The 21,986-nt window shown below is 34.2% G+C and overlaps 1 protein-coding gene and 1 pseudogene across 1 annotated transcript; both read right to left on the bottom strand.

The window, feature by feature from the left end:
- Positions 1–42: 42 nt before the first annotated feature.
- Positions 43–8,253, bottom strand: LOC114758371 (cysteine-rich receptor-like protein kinase 6; annotated as a pseudogene).
- Positions 8,254–14,407: 6,154 nt separating this feature from the next.
- LOC114758370 (uncharacterized) lies at positions 14,408–14,800 on the bottom strand. Its single transcript, XM_028947423.1, has one exon. The coding sequence runs from the start codon at positions 14,798–14,800 to the stop codon at positions 14,408–14,410; it is 393 nt and encodes a 130-aa protein (XP_028803256.1).
- Positions 14,801–21,986: the final 7,186 nt, after the last annotated feature.

The raw sequence follows: 21,986 nt of genomic DNA, 5'->3' as shown, positions 1-21,986 counted from the left end.
TAGTAGTGTTACACAGGAAATCAAAATACACACACATACATATATCATAATTATATTTTTTTCTCTTTGGGACAACATAGTAATTTTTCCTACAACATATTATAGCTACCGAGGATACTGCTCTGACACTGAAAGCTGATTTATTGATCCGTCGGCGGATTGATCTCCAGAAGATAGTGATTTGATTCCTGGTAAGCTTCTCCAGATATAAAATGAAGGTTCTGAAGGAACAGGAAGGGTGATTGAATGAGTACTAAGCATTGGAAAAATGGAAGCCATTGTTGGCCTGTGTTCGGCATTTTCTTGAACACACAGTAACCCTATGTGGATGCATCTCATTATTTCATTTCTTGTCCCAGCATCCTCCATCAACGTTGGATCCACAATATTTGCCAATGTCCCTTTTGTCCAGTTTTTCCAAACCTGAAACAACTTGTTCAATAATTAGCTACTACCACATCAATTTTATGTTTTTTGTTTTTCTGAATGTATGTTTCACTTAAACACTATTGAGAAATTCATGGCTAGTTTTGACTTTAGTACTAAGATTAGATTTGGATGGATAAAGGGCATGTACTTACCGCGCTTGCTACGTGCTCCTCATTTTCTCCATTCTGAAATTGACCGTTTTTCTGGCCACTTATAATTTCTAAAACCAATACTCCAAAACTAAAGACGTCTGATTTAGTTGAAAATGTTCCATTCATCACATATTCCGGTGCCATGTATCCACTGTCAGATATTTTATAAGAATAATGAGTATATTTAAATTTGGTTAGTCAAGTGATATCTCCGCTAGCAGGGGAAAAAAAAAGGTCAAGTTATGTCTCCAGTGTTATAACATTAATCTCATAAATCAATAAACTTACTAGGTCCCAACAACTGTACTTGTCTTGGCTTGAGTCTGATCTAACACAAATAATCTTGCCATGCCAAAATCTGATATTTTAGCATTCATCTCTTCATCTAAGAGCACGTTGCTTGCTTTGAGATCACGATGAACAATTCGTATTCGAGAATCATGATGAAGGTACACAAGGCCTTTGGCAATGCCTTCTATAATTTTGTAGCGCTTTTCCCAATTCAATTTCACCCTTTTGACGGAATCTACATAAATACACACGTTACAAGGTGACTTGTGTATATCTAGTGATCCTTTGAATTCGACTTGTCTAAAAGAAGTGAAAGAAACTTGGCAATAGGGTACTCTGAAATCAGAAGAAAAGCTTAAATATACACGTAGATGACATCACAGAATAAAACATTAATATTGACTTACCAAAGATGAAGCAATCAAGGCTTTTGTTGGGAACAAACTCGTAAATAAGGAGCTTTTCTTCTTTTTCGAGACAAAAACCAAGTAACCTCACTAAATTCCGATGTTGTAGCTTGGCCACCAGCAACACTTCATTCTTAAACTCCATCTCACCTTGCCCAGAATCTCTACTCAACCTTTTTACAGCTATCTCTTGTCCATTATATAACCTACCCTGAAATTATGTATTTAAAAAAAAATCAAATACGTGAGTTTTGATATAATATAAAATACAGGAACTGGAATATTCCGTTTGAATAATATTTAATTTAATACTGTATAATTTAATTTCTTACCAAGTAAACAGGTCCAAATCCACCCCGTCCAAGCTTATTTGCATCAGAAAAATCATTCGTTGCCGCTCTGATGGTTTCAAAGTCCATTTGCAATGACTCAACCGTCATGATTTCATCTTTATCTTCGCCGACTACGTTACGCATGGCAGTGCAAGTGTATGTACGTAAGAGGGTTAAGACATAAGAAAATATTTTTCAACTAAAATAATGCTGGACAGGATTTTCCAAGACTCCTTGTTTTGTATGTTTTTATTAAATATTGAACTTCTCTATGCTTTAATATTTTATATTGAATTGAGATTGATTGATTATACGTGTAATCAATCAATGTTTCAACTCAATTATAAATCAATCTTAATTGTAACATAGTCCTTATAATTTTGACTAAGTTATAACTCAATCTCTATAACTTAACCATTTAATAAAAAAAATTAGTCTCCATATTTTAAAAAAATAAAATTAATATTTCTTGAAGTTTAGGGCAATGGTTGAGACTTAGGAATTGAGTTGCAGCCGAGTCAAAACTTTAGGAAGTGACTTAAACCCATTTAATATATAGAAATTGAGTTGTAATTGAGCTAAAATTAGAGGGGTTAAAACATCAATTTTTCATAATCTATAAACCGTTGACTTACTTCGGATAGTCTTCTTTAGCCTCCTGGCCTTAATAATAATGATAAAGATGACCAGTGCGATGAACGCAACAATTGGCACAACTATGGCAACAACAATTCCTGTTGTGTTTCTCTTTCCTGTACCAAAAAAACAAGATTTTGTGCTCATAAGTATCACATGTAAATCGGAGATTGCCCCATTCAAGCAAATTCTGGAGGGATACGTAATAAGTAGCTAGAGATTGACTCTGATAATCTTTTACCCCATGTGTGTGTGTGTGTATGAACTGAATGCAAATATTGATACCTTTCTCGGGTGTCGTCGGAGGAGCAGGTGGCGGAGGAGGAGACGGCGGCGACTGTAATGATATGAATGGTTGTGCAGCCGCAAGATCAAAGAAGAGGTAAGTCTCATATCCAATGCTGCAACTGGGTCGCACCACTCTGCCACCTTTCGTTCCATTGCAACATTTCGGAATTTCCGAGATTGCTCCATTCAAGCAAGCTCTGCAAGCGTTCTGTGACAAGTCTGGCGTGCACTGTACCAGACCATATATCGTCTGATTGCTCGGACCTGTCGCATTCGCCGCTGCGAACTTCCGAACAGAGTTGCCGGAAGAAGCCCTGTCTCTTAAAAGATTCATCATCTTCGTCACCACGCTCTTGAATTGGTCTTTCTCCAATGCATCCTGTGTGTTCCACAAATAGAAATATGGCGATGTTTCCATGAGACCGAATATGGTTCGGTTGGAGTATCGCAGGAAGCAGTTATCGTACCACCCGATCGCCTCCTTCACGTTAGGGCACACTTGGAGAAGAAGAAACCTTGAATCTGTGAGACAACTACGACAACCTGCTTCCTTAACATCTCCTCGGCAGAGTGCGATGGCGTTAACCCTGTCGGAGTTATTGCCGAGGAGAAGTTGTAGAAGCCATAGTCGATTTGCGTGTTGGAGATATTCATCAAAAGGTTTTTGAGATTGGTCTGAAAGGTACTGTTGCTATCATCAGTAGTCCCGTTACCACAGGAAGAATTTAAGAAGTTTGGTTGGGCTTCAGTGCCCTGATGAGACATTAGGCTTAGGGTAAGAAGAAAGAAGAGAAAGGAGAAGAGCCTCATTGTGACAATGGTAAGAACTAGAGTACTAGTGAAAGTGTTTGAGATTTGGGTGATGAGGCTTGTGTTGTGTTGTTTCTATTTATAAGATATTATCTCTGGGCCTCAATTAATCAATTAAGTCTTATACTACCTTTGATCTTAACTATAAGATCTCATTTGCAGACTACAAATGAGGTTTTTTTAAGACTGGAGGTAGTATTAAGGACCAGAGGTAATATATCGTAAATGTCTCTATCTCCATGTAACCTTGTGGTTGGGGAGATCAGGTGCTGACTAAGTCCATCATTTCTGGAGTTTACCTTAATTTGCCTTTTAAATGTTATATTTGTGTGTATTAATCCCGGATACTTATCATAAACATCTAATAGCAACTTTATATAAATTAATAAAATTAGTTAAAATTAGGTATTTTTTGCAAAATTTTAAAATTATCATCCGTAAAAGTTATTAATTAGAATGAAGAGTTTGATTAATTAGTCAGCAAGTTTTATAATTAGTTAGAAATGCAACGTGTAAAAGATTTTTTTTTTGTTGACCAGCGTGTAAAAGAATGATACTTTAGACAAATATACTAATTATATTATGAAATATGTTAGCAATCTTGTTAATAAACGCGGACACGGCTGGTCAAAAAAAAAAACGCCGACACTCATTATTGTATGAGGATCTAGCTACTACTACTACCGTCCTTAATATAAGACTTTGTTTGACTTTTATTTTGGTTCTAAATATAAGAACTCAATCCACTTTGTCTCTCATATTTATACATGTTTTTCCAAAGTAACCCTTCTAATAATAAGAGTTCTAGTTAATACACTTATTAGCAAAGATATTTTAGGAAAGACAACACCTATTTAGGACAAATAACTAACTCAACTTACTTTCTTAATCTCCTCAAATTAGTCAATTGGCTCTTATAATTAGGACTGGAGGTAGTATTATAATTTATTGCATGTAGTCACTATGTTTAACAGAACATTTTGTTTATTTGTTTCAATAATACATAAAAAGATTTTCAACATCAATAAAATGAGGTTCTGAGTTGTGAAAGATAAATCAACAATCAAAATTAAAATCATTTCAAAATATTGATTGTCACACAAAAAATAGGACTAATCTACATATTTGAAAACTAAAAGTGTCCTTTTACTCTTTTATTTTACATGAGATTTCATTTTGATCTCTTAATTCTATAAACTATCTTTTCAGTTTTTTTAACCCTAATGCACTTAACAAAAAAATATTTAGATACTGAAATTTTAAACGTCAACAAAATGTTCTAAAAAATTATCATATTAATTATAATTTTCCAAATAATAATATTTGTCACAAAAATCAACATTTGTGACTAATGAAGTTAGGGTTAGATAACTGAAAAAATATTTTTAAAAATTAAGGATCAAACTTAAATCTTATATGGAGTTAGAGAATTAAATGAGTGTTACCTATTTTAAAATATTAATGAGTAACCATTTACGCATGCATTGATAACAAAAATGTCACTAGTAAAAATAGGAGAAAAAGATAGAAAGGAAAAAAATTTGGTGAAATTTGAGTGGTTACAAATTCATCATATCCTTTATTCTAACTGGGGGAAAGTAGGATAATAACAAATGTAAAATTGTATAGAAAAAATTATAAAATTCACTTATAATCCTTAAACAAATTCGAGTGATATTAATAAATTCGTATGAATAAATAAGATTCCTTTTGTCCTTCCACTAAATGACATCCGAGGTTGCTCAAAAGAGAACCTCTTCACTTCTTATCTTCATTGCTAGATTAATTTTAAACGGTCCAAATTTAATATCATGCAAAAACATTATTATAACATCGAATAATGTGTATAATTAAACTATTAAAATATTACCTATCAAAACTGCAAAGGATTAAAAAAATCAACAAAAATATTCAACATTAAAAATCATATTTTAACAGCATAACATTTTTGGTTATTTATATATTTTTGGTTATTTCATAAAAGCCTGATATAATTTTTTTAGTTATTAGAGTAATTATGTAATAAATGGACTTTATAATGCAATATATAAAATTAATTACAAAATGCAAAAAAAAAAACAAATTAAATATTTAAACAAACATATGTGTAATCTTTTAAAATAAACCAAGATAATTCAAATTTTAAGCTATTATAAAAACGACATGAGGAAGTATTTAAATTTCATCTAATGATAGAGACAAAAAGTGGAGGGGGAGGGAAGTTGAAAGGCTTCCAATGTTGATTGTAAGTGCTCCTTCTATCTTATTTATAAGTTCCAAATTTAGGAAGGAGTATAATCTATTTTATAAGTTTTAATTTGAATTTGTTTCAATATTTAATGTATTTTTTAATGTTGTTTTTAAGTATTTTTCTCTTGTCATATTTTGATTTCTCATACATTCTGTTTGATCCTTTTTCTTATTTATTATAAAAATATATTTAAAAATAAAATTATATTTCTAACTAATTTTTATTAATTATTCTTCCGGTCCTTAATACAAAAACTATTTAACTAATTTAATTAGATTAAGAAAGTTAGGTAAGTTAGTTAATTATAAAAAATATGATATGTTTTTTCCTAATACACCATAATCATCTTTCTTAATATTTTCCTTTCTCTTCTACTTGATTATTGTTGAGAGGGTATCCATAGGGATAATTTAGAAAAATTGATAAATATGAAAAATAAATATTATATTTAGGATCAAAATTAACTCAATAATTAAGTTTTATATTAAAATTAGAGGAGTACTTGTTATTCAATGGCTTTTCCTTCCCATAAAATTGTCTCCTCCGTGACCTTCCCCATTTATTGCGCTTTTGACGGGCAAGGACGACCTCAATAATCCATCATCCATGAGAAAAAGACCAAGGTGAGGACGGCCCCGTCTTACGCGCCATGAGAAAAACCTGTGCAAGTCTATCTAGTTTTTTTTTTCAAAAGAAAATATTATTTTCTGGGTGAAAGGTAATTTTGTTCTCAAAATATTCACGCAAAAAAATTATAAATATATTAAAAAAATTTATTCAATGTAGTCCTAAAAGTATTAAAAAATGAATGATATCGCCATATTTCAGTTAATGTTAATTTTTAGCTGAAAAGCTGACAACATTGTTTTTTTTTTTTTTACTCTTCCTGGGTGATTTTTTTTACCATTCCTCCTAAGTAATATTAAGTAAAAAAAAAGTTTTAGATACATAAAGTTCCTAATACTACTTCTAGTGCTAAATATAAGAATTAGTTAGAGATTTAATTTGATTCTGAATATAAAAATTTAATCTATTTTGTTTTCATATTTATTTATTTATTTATTTTCTCAAAATAGTCCCCATTATGATTTTACAAGTTTTTCCCCACAAAAATTATGATTATACATGTTAGAGAATTTTTATTATTCTAATACAAATAATTAACAAAAGTATTTTAAGAAAAAAACACATATCTATTACAAATAACCAGCTTAACTAATTTTTTTAAATATTCACGAATTAATTATCTATAGTTATCTAACTCTTATATGAAAAATTGAAAGTAGTAGTTTCCAACCAAAAATTACCCTTGAATTTTTTTTTTCAGTAGGGTCTATCTATTCTTTCGTATAACCTCTGATTAATTACTTCCTTCGATCTTTTATACAAGACACAATATATTTCTCTAATTTTATTTATAGGATAGAGAGAGAACAAATTTGTTGGTACTATTCATAGGAAAGAGACAGAAATTTTTCATATACATATATAATTTTATTCTTCATTTATTATGTTGTTAAATTTATATTCATGTAGTGTGTAGAATGTACATTAAATATGGATTAAGTTGAAAAGTTATTAAATTTTAAAGTTAATAAAGTTTAAAATTTTTCTTAGTTTGTATAAAACATATTGACAAGTAAATTTTAAATAGAATCAAATGAGTAATTTTAGAGCAAGCATAGTCCTATTCATAATGTAAACTTTTAAATCTCTGTAAATTTTTTTAGCAATAATAATTTTATTTTTCACTCAAAAAAAATATACTCGCTTAAAATGTCTAAAATTTTAACTAATTGTTTTAGCATTGATTATCCTTTTTTCCTGCTTATTCTCTCTCGCCCATTTTTTCTTGGGTTATTTGAAACACAAAAGAAATAATTAGTGGGGAAGATGATTATCCCAATCGAGCCCAATGGTCACACTTCAAGAACTGTAATTAAACACTGGAAGCTTTTAGCTTCGCATCGGTTTAAATGGCCAGTACATATTCTGCAATTTTTTCTAGTAATAAAACTCAAATATATATTCCATTACAACAGCTCGAATTACGTTAAAGTCCTTACTAGTACTAGTACAACTTAAGCCAAATTTATATTGCCATTAATCTGCCAGTTAAGCTAATTATCTTTATTGGAGTGTGGCGACTGAGCTTTATTGGCTCCTGGATTTCCACCGTATTGACCATTTTGTACCTATAAATAAGAATACACATTAATTAATTAATATGAGCAACAAAAGTAAAAGATTTAATTACTTTTATAATATGACATTAATTACCATGGTAACAAGCTCAGATGGCAGCTGACCCTCACAGTTTTGGAGGAGGAATGCCAAAGCTGCATTCCTTTGTTGCTGTTGTAATCTGCTCTGTTCTTGTTGCACTTTTACTTTCTGCACTTCATTCTCTAACCCTACACACAACCACTCAAAATTAATACTAGGTGTTTGGCAAAAAACCAAAACATGATTTTAAACGTAATTTTATGGTATATGAAGTAAACATGTAAGATAAATTTTATTTCCTCCGATCTTATTTATAAGAAATTGTTTATAGTCTACAAATAAAGTCTTATAATTAAGACTGAAGGTAGTATCTCGATTTGCATCAAAGCACTTTTTAAAGCTGTCAAACACCCAAATCCACTTATCTCCATTTGTAACAAGTCAACAATTATGATCCATTTTATGGCTAGATTTAGCACACTCATATAAGAAAAATATTAGATTAAATATACAAATCTACCCGCGAAATATTCCCTCAAACGGATTTGATGCTATAAAGTTTTGTTTTGTTTTGTTTTTTAAGGCAACGATATAAGTGTAGTTAACGTCCATTTATTTTATGACATTGGGTTCGAGTGGACCCATTTACTTTTTATGGTGTGAATGTGAGAGTGATTTGGCCCAATTGAAATGGCCTGGGTAGCCCAACTAAGGCCCAGTTGTTATTGGGCTTTTACGAACTTAACCCAGAAAATTTTACTTACAAATAAAGTTGTTAAATTTAACATGTAAATATAATATAAATTCTTGGGACCTCTTGCATTATATTCACTTGTGTCTGCTTCATTCCAATTTATTTTATTATTTCTGAAAAATAAAAAGGATATATATAGATTTTGTAGCAAAATAATTTGTTTTTTCTATCCCCTAACAATTAAATTAAGAGAGAAAAGTACATATAAATTAAATAAGTATAGAACTCACCACAAAGATGAGCACTGCCAGCAACACAATAATTGGCAATTCCACGGCAATTATAGCTCGGGATGAGTTGCACTTTCCTGCTCAAAACAACTTTGGGTTACATTACTTTTTCTTATTGATCATTAGATTATATATGAAATCAAAAACATTTTGATGTGTTATAAATATAAAATAATACGGTTTTGAATTTTTATTTATGACTTTTGGAAGAAATACTTTAAAAAAGCATGCAGTTTTGATTTTTAAAAATTATAAAAAGATCAAAATTACATCATTTCATATCGGTAACTTATTTTATGAAAAATCTAATGAAGTGATATGTGTGTGTGTAAGCTTGTTGCATTAGAGAGTGGGCATAAGAGACCTTTTATCCCCAATCACAAACAAACAATTTAATCAATAAAAAGTGTCACAAGAAGTGAGTGGGATTAGGGTGTCAGCTGCCTCTTAATTTTAGAATTTTTCCCAAATATTTTTTGTGAGCCTTTTTTTATTATTAGATTTTACAGCCATTTTGATATCTTATTTATAAAAAAAGGTTTAATTTTTAATTTTTTATATTTTTTTAAGATTAATACTCTAAATGGTTCGGTTTGTTTTTAGCTTAAAGTAAAAAATTATTAAAAAATTAAAAAAAATGTCATTCATTTTAGGTAAAATCTAATGATAAAAAGAAACTAAATTTTTTTTTGAAAAAAAACCCCAAAATCAACGGGTAGCTAGGAGGCGGCTGACAAAACTCAGCTCACGCCTCAACTCTTATTAAAAAAATGTGATTGAAAAATTCTCTTTTATCTCTCATACTTGTGACAAGGTCTAAAGATGAAAAACTATCATCAATTACCATGTCAAAACATCTTATATTTTGAACCAAAATTTTTTTCTAACCAAGTCTATTGGGCTCAAAGGGAGTATAATCATCATGGAAACTACTTTGATGATGAAAAAAATGAATAAATACAGAGGAAAAAGTGGATTAGAGTATTATATCTAGGATCAAATTAATTTTCCAACTAGCTCTTATATTTAAAATAGGATGTAGTGGATATATATACACATGTACATACATATATGCATATAATAATGCCTCCTAAACTTTTAATTTGTATGTGCCCATAAATAATAAACGGCTTTAAACTACTAGTTGGAAAGTTATTTGTCTGAATGTATAAGTTTAACAGATTTATTGTGAAATTTTAAAGATTAAAAAATTATCTGTACATAAGATATATAATATAAAGTTAAGGGGGAGTTATGTATAATTCTAAAAAATATTTTAGAAAAAACGAAGTCTCGTACACGCTTCCATTCTTTATATCACGTTCTCTTTGAAATTTTAGACAAATTATACAATAAAAATTTCTTGAGATTATGAGATAAGTATACATTTGTAGTTCTAATTAATTAATAATATACTATAATTAGAGTAATGATGCATGTTCAAACAAGATTAATGACCCATTGATTCTTCATAATCTTCTCGCATGATCAACACAATTAATCCAACCTTCATGAGAGCTGGAAGAGTGAGACTACCGGACTTCTTGGGATTTTGTGGCAGGTGAAAATCCTTTTTTTTTTCCTTGGGATTTTGAAAATTTTTTAACTGGATCTTTTGCCATAAGTATTTTTTTTAATAAAATCTTGATAATCAAATTATCTAGTTTAAAAAAATAGTTAAAATTAGTTAAATATAATAAATATGTAAGACATAAACTTTTTTAAGTATGCCCTTATAAGGAGCTAATAAGAGAAAAATAGAATAGTAATAATTAATGAGATAAAGTATAAAAGAGAATGTAGTACTTCAAATTGTCAACATTTTGATTAATGCAATGTATAAAAATAATTAAGGATAAAAATGATAAAAATATATCAAATGTTCGGACAACGACCCCAATTAAGATTTTATAAAAAGAATAAAGACAATTTAAATTTCAAATTCTTATAAAAAGAACTTGAGGAGGAGAGTAAATATATAATGATAAAATTTTGCTTATTTATCTCATTTTTATAATCAAATTGATTTTCTCCTTCTATGACTCATCGTCTATAATTTTTATTAGGGCCAATTTACACATGAATTTTTTTTCTTGTTTTATTCCCTTTTTGCATATTTTCTTCTTTAAATCATTCAGCCATATTGTTTGTTAATTAATTAGCCGACCTGATCGATTAATAAACACAGAGCCACGATTGATTGAATCAGAAAGATCTTCATAACTTTCGTAAGCCAACCCTTTTTTCCCCGATTGATCAATTTAAAATTTAATTATTAAGGTAAACATGCGCCACAATTAATAAATCAAAAATCACTATTCATAAATAAGACATTTTTTAAAAAAATAAGTTATATTTTTTTACATATTTATTACTGAAGTTGAACTTCCCTTAATTGTCGCTTTGGGGTTACTCCAAAAATTAACCGAATTAATGCAATATAGTGCAAAACTCGGGTCGTTTCACTTTGAGGAGCCGAAAACGAAATTAAACCCTAGTAAATGAATGCAAGTAACCTAAACTATAAAAAGAGATTTTTGATTTTGAAAAGCTGTTAATTAAATACTACGAATCAAATTGAAATTAAAATACTTTTTTTTGTTTTTATATAAAAGTGATTAAAATGAATGGAGATTAAAGAAATGAAAATGAGACACACAAATAACACTGATAAAAATCAATCCTCCAATTCAACAACGCAGGCAATCATCACTCTAAAAGATGTGGGAGTTAAAAACAATGAATTAAGAATTATAATTAAGCTTTTGATCCAACAACCGAGCCACCTCGAGTTGCCACAAAATATTTTCCTAAAATCCCAACTTACTAACTGCAACCAGAATAGTAAAATGGGATTAAGGATGCTAAAAACCAATGCTTAATTAGAACTCTTAAATCCAAAATAACAGAATTAAAGTTAGCAAGAGACTATATGATCCAAAATTCTAAGCCACCTTAGAAAATCACAATATATTAATTCCAAAATCAATACAAATGTCATAACCACAACATTATAATTGAGATTAAAACTATAAACAGCCCAATGTCAAATACTAAGCAATAATTCAGTCACAATAATCCCTAAATATAATCAGATTAAGCAATACAATTATCCCAACAATCAGAAAAACTATCCTAAGACCTAGGAATTGTTAAACAATTATTGAGTAGGAAATTAAAGCAACTAAAACTCCCCTTTAATGATCCAAGCTCCTGCCATTATTGTTGAATTAGAGAATTAGGAATTAGCCACGGGTTGCCATCAAATTCACTGCAATCAGTATTTTGCTACAGGATCCCATGGAAGAACACTGTTCACACTGAATGGTTCACTTCTCTGTTTCGCTGCGTCTTCTGCCCTCAGCTCGCTGGTCTGCGCCTGCGTCTTCCCTCAGCTCGTGCACACCTCTCGCTGTTGCACTCCTCTCTGCCACCAGGAGGATTCAGCGAAGACGAAGATGGTGGTGATGGAAGACTCCGCCTCACTCTGGTCCTTCGCCGTCAAGAGCTAATGTGTGTGTGTGTTTCGTTCTCCGCCGCCCAAAGCTTGCTCTGTTTCGTATGTGTGTTTGGCGCTGTTTTTCGTTCTCTGGCTCGGCGTCCCCCTCTTGCTGATGAAGAATAATATGATATTAGGTTATTAGTGGGGTGGGGCAAAACGCAACGTTTTGCCCCTTTCTTTTTAATTATTTTTTTTTTTTTATTTTTTTTTTTTTTCATTTTTATTTCTTCCAAAACCTGCAAGCAAAATTCAAGGATAAGGTAGCATTAATTGTCCTCAAAAATCAATTAGTCACAATTAAACCAAAATATGACAATTTTGCCCCTATAAAATAATAATTCAAAATAAAATATATTAAAATCAATTACCAATCAATTAAGGTCAAAAAGACTAATTAAGTTGACAAAACCCATATAAAAGATATCAAAATATATAAAAATAATTGAGTTTGTCAACTCCCCCACACTTAGCCTTTTGCACTCCTGGGCAAAACATCATTAAAGAAGAATCCAATAGAGAGACTCAATGCAAGCAACCATAAAATCGACTAAGTATGGATGTGCAATTAACTCAAGCAACCTTTATTCTTAATTAATCAACAATCATAGAATACTTCAGTGCAAAGAAATTAACACAAGAAACATAGCAGGATAAAAGAAGAGAAACATAACAGAACTCACATACGGTACAAGTGTTTCACTCATCTCTCAAATGGGAAAAATTTCACTCAATCCACCTAGATTAGCACCTACCATAAGCTTGTAGAAATTCTAATATCTCCACCACTAATATACCTTAGGTTCATGATCAAGGGGACTTGAAGGGTTGTAATGTTAGAAACTATGGCCAAATCAATGAAATGGACTAACAAGTGAAATGCATGAGTAGTAAATAATCAACTCAAAGTGAGCTTAAGTACAATCATAAAAGAACACCAAAGTGCAAATTTTAACCTTTTGAGACAGAAATCATTGCTCTTCAAACCACCATGGAATGCCTTATTTCAAATTTATTCTTTTGTTGCAACTTATTTTCTCTTTTTTTTTTTTTGCTTTTTTTTTTTTGGCATCCAAACCAAGAAGGCAAAGATATAGACATTAATGATGTACTTTTCAAAATGAAAAACCAAATGTAACTCATGCAAAACATTTGCTAAAAAGCAATGAATAGAATGAAAGTGAAGGCTCAAAGGGGTGAACAAAGGTTAAATGAAGTGGTTTGTGTTTGGGTAAGGGTTTAGAAATGAATGCCCCTATCATCTTCACAAACCTAGGTATTAATGCAGCTTTGAAAAAGAATCTAAACAAGTTCTAGAGGTTAACCAAAACTAGGTGAAAATCACACAAGATGAGAAAGAATACATGGCTCAAAATCCTTCCATCAAGGCTTTCTCCAAGATGTTTTCTCCTTAAGAATCAAGCTATGAAACAAGGTTAATAACACTGCACCAAAAGTATTCTACTATGCTAATCAACTAAGAACAGAAATCACTCGAATCAAATGCAATCAAACTCAGCCGTACAATATTCACAAGCATTGTGCAAAAGGATTTTAAAAGAGATGCCCAAGGATTACAAAAGTCAAGAGTCAGCAACAGAGAGAACAACAACTCGCCCATACAGCAGTGCAAAACACTGAGGCGAATGAAAACAGGAGGACATAGAAACCAGCAACAAAATTCCCAAGCAAGAATCACTCTCAATCATGCGATGCAATTCAGAAATCAACCAATAAGGCAGAGAAGAGAGCAATTATAGCAGCAATACTTAGGAAACAGGAGCAAATCCAAAGGCAAATTTTTTTTTTCAAAAAAAGCTCAACAACTCAACAACAATCCCTCCCCCACACTTGATCAATATTGTCCTCAATGTTAAGATAATGTGAAATGAAAATAGACAAGTATAAATCAAGTGATCAGAAGAGATGGCAGAATCAAGAGGAAACAAAACAAACAACTACTAAACAGAAATAGACAGCTACAACTACAACTACTGGAAAAGTTCCCTCCCCCACACTTACTCCTAACTATCTCAGCAAACAATATCACCAGCAATACAACAGAAAGTAAAAGAGTAGGGTGGAAGGGAACAACCGGGTGATCAGGGGGGTCTTTGATCCTCGTGGTAGTGCTTCAGTAGATGGCCGTTGACTTGTGAAGTTATACCGGTCTCCTCATCTACGAGCTCTACCGTGCCAAAGGGATATACTTTAGTAACTCTAAACGGACCTTCCCACTTGGTGACAAACTTCCCGGGCATCAGCTTCAACCGGGCTTTAAACTTTAGAACCTTGTCACCTTCATGAAACTGCTTCCTCAGAATCTGTCTGTCATGAATCATTTTCAGTTTGTCTTTGTAGATTCTGGCATTGTCGTAGGATTCAAGTCTCATTTCTTCAAGTTCTTGGAGTTGCATCTTCCGATTGACAAGTGAAGATTCGAGATCTGCATCACATGCCTTGATTGCCCAATAAGATTTGTGCTCGATCTCCATAGGTAGATGGCAAGCCTTGCCATAGAGCAACCGAAGGGGGACATGCCTATAGGGGTCTTGTAGGCAGTCCTGTAAGCCCAAAGAGCTTCCTCAAGCCTTTCACTCCAGTCCTTACGGGATGGTTTCACATCTTCTCAAGTATTCGTTTCACTTCCCGGTTAGAGACTTCAGCTAACCCATTCGTCTGAGGGTGATAAGGAGTGGCCAGCTTGTGATTGACTCCATGTTTAGCCAATAGAGACTTGATGGTCCTATTGCAAAAGTGTGTTCCTTGGTCACTGATGATTGCTCTTGGAATGCCATACCTGCAAAAGATATGAGAACGTAAAAACTTGGCAACAGTAGAAGCATCATCTTTCCTAGTTGGCACTGCCTCTACCCATCGAGACACATAATCTACTGCAAGTAATATGTATGAAAACCCAAAAGACGAAGGGAAGGGACCCATAAAATCCATGCCCCACACATCAAAGATTTCACAAAAATGCATAGGTCTTAGAGGCATCTCATGCTTCCTACCCAAACTCCCAAACCTCTGACACTTATCACAAGACTTGCAGAAAGAATAAGTATCCTTAAATAGAGAAGGCCAATAAAAACCACACTCTAAAACCCTCCTAGCAGTCCTATTAGCACTAAAATGCCCCCCACAAGATAAAGAATGTGCAAAGGTAAGGATAGAGTGGATCTCATTATTTGGAACACAGCGTCTGATGATCTGGTCACTGCATTGCTTCCACAGGATTGGAGCATCCCAGATATAGTATCTTGCCTCCCTCTTCAGCTTATCAATCTGAAATTTAGACATAGAAGGAGGTATAAGGTCAGTGACAAGATAATTAACTATATTAGAGTACCAAGGCTCATGAACAGCCAAGGCAAAAAGTGCAGAATCAGGAAATGAGTCAATAACAAGATCAGAAGAGTCAACTCCCTGTGTGCCTTCAGGTAACCGACTAAGGTGGTCAGCTACATGATTCTCCGCTCCAGCTCGATCTCTAATCTCGATATCAAACTCCTGTAGCAGCAAAGCCCATCTCAGCAGTCTAGGTTTAGACTGAGGCTTCTTAAATAGGTATCGAACCGCTGCATGATCTGTAAAACAACCACTCGAGAGTTTATAAGATACTGTCTAAACTTATCCAAAGCAAAAATAATAGCAAAAGTTCCTTCTCCGTAGTGGTATAATTCACTTGAGCGGAATCAAGCGTCTTGGAGGCATATGCGATGACTCTAGACTGTTTCTCCTCCTTCTGTCCAAGCATGGCACCTACTGCAAAGTTAGAAGCATCACAAGATAACTCAAAATGTAAATTCCAGTTAGGTGCAGTGAGAATAGGAGGTGAAACAAGCATAGATTTCAAAGTGTCAAAAGCATGTCTACACTTATCATCAAATTTAAATTCAGTATCCTTTTTCAATAAGGTAGAAAGAGGCAGAGCAACTTTACTAAAATCCTTAATAAAGCGCCGATAGAAACCTGCATGTCCTAAGAAAGACCTCAAATCCTTTAAACAAGTAGGATAAGGAAGGGATGAAATAACTTCAATTTTGGCCCTATCAACCTCAATCCCCTTTTGAGAGATGAGGTGACCTAAGACTATCCCTTTATCAACCATGAAATGACACTTTTCAAAGTTTAAAACCAATTTCTTATCAATACACCTCTCAAGAGCCTGCTCTAGGCTATTCAAGCACTCATCAAAACTCTCACCGTAAACAGTGAAGTCATCCATAAAAACTTCCATGTTTTGCTCTAGAAGATCACTAAATATCGCCATCATGCACCTTTGAAAGGTGCCTGGAGCGTTACACAACCCAAATGGCATCCTTCGATAAGCAAAGGTACCAAAAGGGCATGTGAAGGTAGTCTTGTCCTGATCTTCAGGAGCGATAGGTACCTGAAAATAGCCAGAAAAACCGTCAAGAAAACAATAGTGAGACTTTCCTGAAATTCTTTCCAACATCTGATCTATAAAAGGTAATGGAAAGTGGTCCTTTCTCGTAGCATCATTCAACTTCCTATAGTCTATACACACTCTCCAAGCATTTTGAACCCTAGTTGGAATCAGTTCATCATTTTCATTTCTCACTACTGTGATACCGCTCTTCTTTGGTACTACTTGTACCGGACTTACCCACTCACTGTCTGATAGATAGATGATCCCAGCACTCAACAACTTTGAGACTTCCTTCTTAACCACATCCAGAATGAGAGGATTCAGTCTCCTCTGTGGTTGCCTAACTGGCTTGGACCCTTCATTCAAAAGGATCCTGTGTGTGCAAACTGAGGGATTAATCCCGGAATATCCCCTAAAGACCATCCTATAGCCCCTTTATGACTCTTCAATACAGAAATCAATCTTTCTTCTTCAGAACTACTCAAAGAACTGGAAATAATAACAGGCAATTTAGAATCAGCAGCAAGAAAGACATATTTCAAATTAGAGGGGAGGGGTTTCAGTTCTAAATCAGGAGGTTGCACAACAGAAGGAACTAATTCCTTTATGTCAAGTGCATTCAATGCAAGTGGCATGTCCATATGGCTGGGGAAGGAGATATAAGCTCATCATGATGTGTATGTCCTCCACTTCCCAACTCAGTGCCATTCTTGGATGACCTACAAAAAGAAGGATCGGTATCAATTTTATCAACAGAAACATCAAGTAAATCACAAGAAAGAGTGGGATTAGAAGTGACTAAGTGAGTAGCAAGCTTGTTGCTAGCCTCTTCTAATGTTCCAGCACCACTCAAAGGAGAAGCTACCGTGTAGCTTGTGTAACAGCTCCTTATCATCATCAGTACCTGCAGAATCAACAAACTCGCCTTTCTCAAGGCTATCATCAAGTGTAATGTTCAAGGCAGAATCACAGTTAAGACAAGATGATGCATCAAAATCATGAGAGATGGAAAGGAGGTGATCAACTTCTAAACAGTTAACACACACCACGTCACCATAACATGAGCAAAAAGAAGAAGAATGAGGGGTAGATAAACAAGTAAATGCATCATCATGCTCAACAATCTCACCATACCAGTCATGTTCATGCATCTCAGATTCATGCAAATCATCAACATCATTAACAGCACAATCAATCAAATTAACACCCAAGTAAGAGCAATCTGCATAACCTTGACTCATAGCATCAGAAATGTTGAAGGTAATCTGTTGGTCCCCAAAGCCCATGGTAATGACCCCGTCTTTCACATTAATTATGGTTTGGGCTGTTCTAAGAAAAGGTCTTCCTAGAATCAAAGTGCTATCGGCTTTAATCTCATCAGTCATATCTAGCACATAAAAGTCAGCTGGGAACACAAGACCCTTCACTTGCACAAGAACGTCCTCAAGAAAGCCCTTAGGATGTCTCACAGTCCTATCAGCTAGACCTAGCACAACACTGGTGTCTTTCAAGGCATGAATACCCAAACTCTCATAGATAGAGGTAGGCATAACATTTATGGCTGCACCTAAGTCTAGTAAGGCATGTGAAATGTTTGTTTTGCCTATGGTACAGGGAATAGTGTAGGAACCCGGGTCTTTACACTTAATAGGCAGCTGTGGCTTGAAGATAGCACTAACACTAGACCCCAGTTGGATTCTCTCACTATGCCTATACTTCCTCTTGTTTGTACATAGATCTTTTAGAAACTTAGCACACTTAGGCATCTTTTTAATCAAATCAAGTAATGGCACATTAACCTCAAGTTTGCTAAACATTTCAAAAAGCTCATCATTATCTTTCTTTTCAACAACTTTCTTACTCATGAGATATGAATGAGGAAAAGGCAAGTCAGAAATATTTACCTCATCACCTTTGGAAGATGATCCTTTCTCTATTGGCTCTTTGGATTGAATGGAGGTCTCTTGAGTGGCCTTGGGAATGTCTTGAGTGGTTTTAGAAGGAGGAGACTCAACTTCTATCTCTTCATCAACCGGTTCTTCACCCTCTTCATCATCTTGAATTGCACTTCTTAGCACCAATTTCCTTACCGCTTCTCAATGTAATTGCATTCAAAGATTTAGGATTTATCACCGTGTTGGAAGGCATTGAACCACTAGCCTTAGCTTGCTGTTCACTCACACCATTTGACAACTTAGTGACATAAGAAGTCAAATAGAGGTTCTAGTTTCCCATTGCTCCATCCTATTCTCTAGGGCTGCAAATCTAGCTTCAGATTTAGCTTCAGACTTAGATATGTGCTCAGTCATTGCCTCAATGCCCTTGAGTATTCGAGAGAACCGCTCATCATCCTTAGACTGTGATTGCTGTGGGGTAGACATGGCTCTAGAAGATTCTCCTTGTAACCCTCCATAGTAAGATTGCCCTTGAGGAACCATATTCCCTTGAAACCCTTCTTGAACCTGCCTATTGTCACCTCCTCCCCATCGGAAATTTGGATGAGCTTTCCATCCTTCATTATATGTGTTTGAGTATGGGTTCCATTGCTTAGATTGATTGGCCCTTCCTTGATACATGGCAGAAAACTTCCTCATATCTATGAGGGCAAGCAGCAGAGATGTGCATAACAGAATTACAATGCTCACAACTAGGTGCAGTCATCTCCATAGAATTAGGAGTCCGAGTGTCAACAGGGGGAGTGTGAGATGCAAGCTTATTCAACTGTGTAGTCAAAGCAGCAATTTGAGAAGTGAATGTGTCCAATTGAGGAATGTGGACTGAAGAAGGATTAGTATGCATTGCATTGACATTTTTAGACTCCCTGATGCTATACTGTTGATGGTTCAATGCCATTTTCTTGATAAGTTCCCATGCCTCCTCAGCAGTTAAATCAATAAGAGAACCCCCAGAAGCAGCATCCAACATCCCCTTATCTTGGGTCTTAAGTCCATCATAAAAGTATTGGACTAACTGCTCATCTGGAATCTGATGGTGTGGACATCTAGAAAGCAAGTCCTGAAAACGGTTCCAGTAGTCATAAAGTGACTCATCATAATCTTGCTTTGCAGAGTAGATCTCTTTTCTCAATGTAGAAGTCCGGGAAGCAGGGAAATACTTCTCCAAGAATGCTTTTCTGAGGTTGTTCCAGTTATGGTAGGCATCTGCCATATAACTAGGCAAGCTCATGTACCATTCTCGTGCTTTGCCCTCCAGAGACAAGTGGAATACCTTCCAAAGAACCTCATCCAGATTAGCCCCAACCGGCTTCATGCTAGCACATACCATAGAGAGAGATTTCAGATGTTGTACGGGTCCTCACCTGTCAAACCATAAAATTTAGGCAAATTATTAAGCAGTGGACCTTTAATCTCAAAATTAACATCAACATTAGGGCATGCAACATTAAAAGGATCATAATTTGCATCAGAAGTAGTGGCTTCCCTAATGTTCTTCTTCTAGGGTTATCTCCATTATTCTCTCCTACTCTGTCATGCTCCCCATTATGTCCATTGCCCCCTCTCTCATTACCACCATTGTTGTTACCATTAGGATTATTAACTGTTTCCATTATGTCACCTAAGTCAACCACCAAATCTAGATCAGTTAAATTGTCTAGTTCAACCTCACTAGTCCTTTCTACCCTTGAGTCTTGTCTAACTTCTCTTAAAGAACTTTGAAGCTCAAGATTGGAAGGAACTAGGGTTTTAGACCTACCCTTTCTTGGCATAAACAATCAATCAACCAGAAGCAATAAAACAAAAGAAAACAGATGAATGCAATGCAATGCAAGTGTATGCGTATGAGAATGAAAAATGCAATGAATGAAAAATCAAGATATTTAGTTGTTTTTTAAATTTTTTTTTATGCAAAGAAAGAAGAAAAAAAATGCTATGAAAAATCAATAGAAACAAATGCAAACTACTAAAGAAATGCAAAAACTAACAAAAATGAAAACTAAAAAGGCTCAACAAATGAACCCCAATCAAGGCTACTTGACACTTAATTACTAGGGAACCAATTTCTTGGCTCCCCGGCAACGGCGCCACTTGAAGTTGAACTGCCCTTAATTGTCGCTTTGGGGTTACTCCAAAAATTAACCGAATTAATGCAATATAGTGCAAAACTCGGGTCGTTTCACTTTGAGGAGCCGAAAACGAAATTAAACCTAGTAAATAAATGCAAGTAACCTAAACTATAAAAAGAGATTTTTGATTTTGAAAAGCTGTTAATTAAATACTACGAATCAAATTGAAATTAAAATACTTTTTTTTTGTTTTATATAAAAGTGATTAAAATGAATGGAGATTAAAGAAATGAAAATGAGACACACAAATAACACTGATAAAATCAATCCTCCAATTCAACAACGCAGGCAATCATCACTCTAAAAGATGTGGGAGTTAAAAACAATGAATTAAGAATTATAATTAAGCTTTTGATCCAACAACCGAGCCACCTCGAGTTGCCACAAAATATTTTCCTAAAATCCCAACTTACTAACTGCAACCAGAATAGTAAAATGGGATTAAGGATGCTAAAAACCAATGCTTAATTAGAACTCTTAAATCCAAAATAACAGAATTAAAGCTAGCAAGAGACTATATGATCCAAAATTCTAAGCCACCTTAGAAAATCACAATATATTAATTCCAAAATCAATACAAATGTCATAACCACAACATTATAATTGAGATCAAAACTATAAACAGCCCAATGTCAAATACTAAGCAATAATTCAGTCACAATAATCCCCAAATATAATCAGATTAAGCAATACAATTATCCCAACAATCAGAAAAACTATCCTAAGACCTAGGAATTGTTAAACAATTATTGAGTAAGAAATTAAAGTAACTAAACTCCCCTTGAAGATCCAAGCTCCTGCCATTATTGTTGAATTGGAGAATCAGGATCTTAGCCACGGTTTGCCATAAAAATTGTCATATTCAAATTTTGCTACGGTTTGCATGGAGGGAATAATGGAACAGTGGATGATTCCTTTCTCGTGCTGGCAGCAGTGAAGAAGAGGCAGACGATGCCGTCGAGCCTGCTGGTCTGTGCGCCGGCAAGGAGAAGACGGTGGTGATGGTAGGGTGAACGGAGGCGCTCACTCTGTGGTCGTTCTATCTCCTTCGGCGTCCCGCTCAGCTCCTTTCCGTCCCCTCGTGTTCAGCTTCCACGTCGGATCGTAGTTCAGCTTCCGGTATTTCCTCCGCTCCTGCTTCGCGTGTGTCTCTCCTCCTCCGCTCTCTCTGTTTTTTTTTTCCTTTCTCTCAGCCGCCGTC

This window comes from Neltuma alba, unplaced genomic scaffold (assembly GCF_004799145.2).
Source record: "Neltuma alba isolate B1F8T4 unplaced genomic scaffold, ASM479914v2 tig00010690_pilon, whole genome shotgun sequence".
Lineage (NCBI taxonomy): Eukaryota > Viridiplantae > Streptophyta > Magnoliopsida > Fabales > Fabaceae > Neltuma > Neltuma alba.
The sequence above is the reverse complement of the archived record's forward strand: the minus strand, read 5'-3'. Positions and strand labels throughout refer to the sequence as shown.

Excerpts from the sequence above, each read along its gene's own strand:
- LOC114758370 (XM_028947423.1), bottom strand. The coding sequence starts at position 14,800 with ATGGAGATCGAGCACAAATCTTATTGGGCAATCAAGGCATGTGATGCA.